Below are 6,245 nucleotides of genomic sequence, written 5' to 3' on the forward strand. Positions count from 1 at the left end.
CGAGACGCCGCTGCTGAGCCCCGGTTCCCCGAAGCGGCGGCGCTGCGCCCCTCTGCCCGGCCCCACTCCGGGCCTCAGGCCCCCGGACGCCGAGCCTCCGCCGCCGCTCCAGACGCAGACCCCACCGCCGACTCTGCAGCAGCCCGCCCCGCCCGGCAGCGAGCGGCGCCTTCCAACTCCGGGTAACCTGCGCCGCTGCGGCCTTGGCAGGAAGCCAGGCCCCGGCATTTTTGGGAGGGCGCGGAGGAAGGGTGATGGACGCTAGGCCACTTCACCCACGGGACCCCTTTGCCTTAAGAAAAGGGAACTGGAATGCCGCTGGGCCTGGTCGCTTCCGGGGATGGGAGACATCCGGGAGGGGTAGTGGGGCCACGGTATCGATTTTCGGTTTTCCTGGGGCTGGCGAGCCGTGGACGGGTGGGCACCTAGAGGAAGGTGGGCATACCCTTGGCCGCTCGGGGCCCTCCCGTCCCCGAAGCCCCTCCTGCCTACGCTGCCCGGGCCTGCACTGAGCCGCCTTGCAGATCAGTGGGCCATGGAAAATTGGATTCTGCTCACGAACCCGGCCTTGAAGGTGGGGGGTGGGGACTGGTTACTGGGAAGGGGCGTGAGCGTGTGCTCTTGGCAGTCGTAGGGAGACCTGATTTCCAGAAGTCTTCAGGGACCAGAGGCCGCCGCAGGACTCATGGACTCCCGATTTCATCCCGACCAATTTTTAAGGACCGACTGTGTCCTTTTATTGTATAGCTATTGTCTTCTACCATATATGGTTTGAAATCGGTAGTCGTTAGCCAGAATTTGAGAATCTTTCAATGTGCAGAGGTTCTGTAAGTGGGAATTCAGTTGTGCAGAACAGAGGGACTCACCTTCTGTAAAGCGTTTCACTGTGGTCTAGGGAAGGGAAGGGATGGCATGGCGTGACAGCAACAATACCTAATCCGAGTGCAGGAGTGGAGGGGAAAGTGCATCTGCATTAATATTCAGCAGTTTTAAAAGCCTCCCAGAAACGGGGGAGGGGGAATCTCCAAAAAGGACTTGAGCAAGTCATTTCTTTTGTGTGTTTTTTCTATGTTGCCCTTCCTCCTTCCTGTGCATATCCATAATGCAGATTTTAGGCCTTTATCGTCTCACACTAGCCAGTTGCAGCCAGATAAGCTCTCTCAGACTTTATATCCTGGAATTCAAAGGATTTATCAACTTTAACCATAGCTTACTTAGTCAATCCTTTACATGTTTTCTAAAAACCCTGCCTCTGGTATTCCCCTAGACCCACCTCGAGTGCCTGTATCATGATTTTTTTTCTCCTTCTCTTGCTAATCCCAAGAGAGTCATTTCTTTCAATCACCTATCCATTATCTGACTGAGCTACCCCATAAGGAAGGAACTCTGTTCTACTTGAAATTCCCTGACCACTTAATGTGTGCTGTGTGGAAAATGAGATGTGTCAGCGGCTTTGGCAGAGCCTTCAAAAGCAGGGGACATAGGTGTCCCTTGCAGAAACCACCCCCCCACACACACACACTCTTCCAGATGCCCACAGTCTTTTTTGGGGGGGGGGTTCTCTGCTGCAAAATGGAATTAATACTTGCCCCATTTATTGTTGAGGACCCATTGAGATAGCTGCAAAAAATATTTCAGAAAGTATAAAGTGATGGGCTTTTATTTTTTTTTAATTCAATACTGCCCTCTAGACTAATTCTGGCATTGTTCATATTACAACAAATGCTTAATAAATGACTATTGAATATATTCGGAAGCTTGAACATAGTGAGACCACTTTAAAATTTGTAAAATAAAATTTTGTAAAGATCATGTAGACTAGTTTCTTGGTCATTTATGTTAAAATATGTAAAATAAGATACTCATTTGTTAAGACTGATGAATTACATCACAGACAAAGACAGAGAGAAAGTGAGAAATCACCCCCCAGGGAGTACAGCCGTAATTCCTTCTCTGTTCTCTCAGGAGTTTGGGCACATGTGCGCACACACAAACACACATACATACAGAGTGATTTTCAAGCTGCCAGGGCCAACCAAGATGGGAACTGTAGTCAGCCATGTGGGAATCCAGCACTTAAACCACCACACCACCTGCTGCCCCTAAGCACTTGTGTTTACTAATGCCTATTAAAATACTGTCCTGAAAAAATACATAAACATTAATTATTCATTATTTGATACTTTGATTTAAGTGAAAGGTACCTTCTGGTGTCCAAAAGGAAGAGTTGTGGGGGGCAGGGGGGATTTTTAGTTGCTGTACAAATGGAAAGAATAAGTCAACTAATGAAAAACATGAGTTTAAAATTCTTGGGCTAGCTTTTTGGTGTGGTTAAGATGACAGCAACACTGGGTTTCACATGGCCCACTGCATAGGTTAAGTCCCGGACTTGGAGGCTTGAAAAATATGCCAGGTGCATTTGCATGGGTATCCCAAATTCTGAGAAGAAAATGGAGAAGAGATTGCAGCATGGCCATCCTTTCTGGAGACTGATTTCTCACATTTTCTCTCTCTCTGTCTCTCTAGCAAGAGCACACGCCCTGTGACAAAAACCTTAAAAATAAAAAAAGATATGTGTACTAAAGGCTTTTTGTGAAAAGCGTTTATAAAATAAAGCCTTTCATTGCTTAAATTTTTATTGAGTGCTAAGTGGATATCAGGCATGGAATGGGGTTATTGCCCTAAAGATGTTTGTAAATATGGAGTGAGTCTAGATGCAAAGTAATTTATTGATCATGACTTAAGGGTTTGGGTTGAGTTAGCATTTTAACTGGGTCTTAAATAATGTTCAGAGGAAAGACAGCCCAATTTCAAGCAAGGGAACTTTGAGAGCAAAGTCCCGAAACCCCACAAATTCAGTGCCACTAGGTTGTAGTGGAAGATGGAACTGGGAAAATAAATTAGGACCAGGTCTTGGAAGGAATTGAATGCCATGTTTAAGAGTTTGAATTTTGGTCTGTGATGACTAGGACCCCTGTAGGTGGTCTTAGCCTGATATAACTTGGAAGCACAAACACAAATAATAATGAGAGGCAAGGATTAAAATTATTTTTCCTTGGGACCAGCAGGTGGTGTGGTGGTTAAGGTGCTGGACACTCCCACGTGGCCAACCATGGTTCAAGTCCCGGACCTGGAGGCTTCCTTTCTCCCTTTCCCTCTCTCTCTCTCTCTCTGTCTCTCTCTGGTCAAATTAAAATAAATGAATGAATAAATAAAATTAAATAAATAATAATTTAAAAATTATTTCCCTTTGTTTAAAAGAAACTGGCATTTTTATTTTTAAAACCTGCTGTTTCCTATTTTATGTGGCCCTTCCTCAGAAGAAAATCACATCGGGGTCAGCAGGCCATGTGGTGGATAAGGGCACTTGATTTCCACATGGCCGACCATGGTTTAAGTCCTGGATCTGGTGACTTGCTTTCTCGCTTTTCCTTTCTCTTTCTCTGGTGGTCAAATCAAAAAAACTAACAATAACAAATGAAATTAAATAAATAAATAATTCTTTTTTTTTTTTTTTTAAAAGGGAAGAAAATCACATCTACTTCCTTGTTATTCCCCTGTGGGATACCATGTTTTATTTCTTGGATTCACTAATCCTTTTACTAGTCTAAAAGTTGTATCTTTCCATTTGTTAACTTTGCCATGCAAGAGGCAGTTAGAGGTTTATCAAAGACTTTCTGTTCTCATCGCATTGTCCTCATACTTGTCCTTTCTTGTTTCGAGTCTTTGCACTTCTTGCGTCCTTGTATTGAATCTGGCAAGTATGTGCTTGAGGAATAGTATACTTTTAAAATGACGTGAAGACTTCACGAACTCGTGATTTGAGATACAAACTTAAAATCACTCTTAAAGAAAAGCATTGCTAATCAATGTTCTGGGCAGTGTTTAGGTGGAGAGTTGTGTTTGACTATGTGTGGAACTGTCCTGAGTTCCCGTCAGTGGCTATACTGTACTTGTTAGGCACTATTATTATCTTTGATTTGATTCTCCTTACCTTATTAGATACGTATTTGACATTTACATTGAAGAGATAGACTAAAGATCTCAAGTCATTTCCCACGGTTACTGTCATAGAACTAATAAGAAACAAAATGGCATTATTAACACTTCTCACCATTTAAAAAATAAGGTTATATAAAGTATATACTAAAGTAATTTGAATCAGGGAGAGGATGACACAGTTTTTGTTTTGTTTTGTTTTTCTCCTTTTTTAAAAATTATTTAATTCCATTTGTTATTGTTATCTTTTGATTTGACCACCAGAGAGAGAGAAAGGGAAAGCAAGAAAGAAAGGCACCAGGTCTGGGACTTGAACCATGGTCGGCCATGTGGAAATCCAGCACCCTTGTCCACACCGCCTGCTGTCCCCTGTTTTTTTTTTGTTTGTTTGTTTTTGTTCTTTTTTTTTAAAAGAGGTTCTATTATCTGGAAAGAGTACAGTATTGTACCACAAAAGAAAAAAAAAAAGAAAAGAAAACCACATCCTTCCAGATTCTTTGTTGTCTCTAGAAGTATATATCAAGGTGGTTAGTAATTTGTGTTTCCTGAAGTCCCTTTAATAGTGTTAGCAAATTTGGTTTGTGATTACTTTAACTCAGAATAGTAATTGAACCCTGCCAAATACTCTCTTGTTTGATCAGAAAATTCTTTTCTAAGCCCTATCAATTCCATACAGTAAATTTCAGCTTGCCTGGTCAGTGCCCTGGCTATGAACATAATAGTTACTGCTGTCCTCTTTCCCCAAAGATATGAAGAGTCCCATATAGGACAGGAGCTTCATTATTAGAGGGCCTTGGGTGGTAAGAGATTCACCCTTACTATCCTGGCTTTTGAAGTTGGGGGGGGAGAACTTGAAGGAGATTAAAATAGCTCCCTATTAGATAAAAGAAGGTTTTATGGTAAATAGTACTAGTTAATGATACAGCAAATGACAGATCTAGTCTTCGTTGCTATAGGAAAACAGCGAAGGGAACTATCTGGGTGGCTTATGCTAAAGAGGCTACTCTTTTATGCATAGCTGAAATAGCGGCAATAAAAGCACACTATCTTAGGGGATATGCAGGAGTGCTTTATACAGTATAAGCATTTCACTTGTTAACATGAATGACATGGGAGGACAAAGGAGATTGAAACCCACATGTGAAAGACAGCATCGCATGCAGGTTAAGGTGGCTGGGTCCCATATAGCTGACTTCTCAGGTTGAATCCAACCAATGTCTTGAAAATCACACCGGGCATGTATGGGAGTGTCCAAACTCCCCAGAGAAGAGGAGATTATGGTGTGGCTATCCCCCTTGGTGGATGGTTTTTCACTTTTTGTCTCTCTGTCTCCAGCAAGCCCGTGACAAAAAGTGGGTGGAGGGGGGAGGCTAGTCAAAAGACCTTTCTTAGGCCTGCTCCATGGCTTGGTGATTGGAGCAGCTGGATCCCACATGGCTGACCTCAAGGTTTAAGTCTTAGAACCAGTGTCTCAGGAATGTGTCAGACACTTACATGAGTGCCCCCAGAATCCTAACAGGAAGGAGAGATGGAGGAGCAGGGATTGTGGAGAGTGCTTTCTCCCTTCCCTGTCTCTGGTGAACACTTGGACCCTGTAGCATTAAAGGAAAAATAAGAGAATCTTTCTTATTTTCTCCTATTTCCAAAGAAAGTTTGAAGAAATGATACAATAAAGTTTATTTCTTTTTTATCAGAGCAAATTTTTCAGAACATAAAACAAGAATATAGTCGCTATCAAAGGTGGAGACATTTAGAAGTTGTTCTCAATCAGAGTGAAGTTTGTACTTCGGAAAATCAGCCTCACTCCTCAGCACTTACAGCACCTAATTCCCCAGGTAAGTATGCTTTGGTATGCAAAATTTATGTAAGAGCTGCTAAATGGTACTTTATTTATAATTTTATTTAACTTTTTTAAAAGCATTATTTTATTTAACTTTATTTATTTATTTTAATTTGACCAGAGAGGGACAGAGCTAGAGCGAGAGCGAGAGCGAGAGAGAGAGAGAGAGAAAGCAAACCACCAGGTCTGGGATTCAAACCACTGTCAGTCATGTAGGAGTCTAGCGCCCTTAACCACCACACAACCTTGCCAGCCCCAATTTTATTTAACTTTTTTTTATTATTTTAATTTGACCAGAGAGACATAGAAAGAGAGAAGGAAAGTGAGGAAGTGAGCCATCAAGTCCAGATCTCGAACCACAGTCCAGCCATGCCATTTAACCACCAAGCCACCTGCTAGCCCCTAC

At 42.6% G+C, this 6,245-nt stretch overlaps 1 protein-coding gene across 1 annotated transcript in view; it reads left to right on the forward strand.

Annotated features, from left to right (window-relative positions):
* Nucleotides 1–8: 8 nt before the first annotated feature.
* The window catches only part of AKIRIN1 (akirin 1), a gene marked incomplete at its 5' end in the record, with an annotated part of 20,064 nt that continues 13,827 nt past the window's right edge, over nucleotides 9–6,245 (forward strand). Inside the window, 2 exon segments of the mRNA XM_014591630.1 lie at nucleotides 9–182; nucleotides 5,694–5,834. Coding sequence (XP_014447116.1) covers nucleotides 9–182; nucleotides 5,694–5,834 — 315 coding nt within the window.

This window comes from Tupaia chinensis, unplaced genomic scaffold, assembly GCF_000334495.1.
Source record: "Tupaia chinensis unplaced genomic scaffold, TupChi_1.0 Scaffold000604_1, whole genome shotgun sequence".
NCBI classification, from domain to species: domain Eukaryota; kingdom Metazoa; phylum Chordata; class Mammalia; order Scandentia; family Tupaiidae; genus Tupaia; species Tupaia belangeri.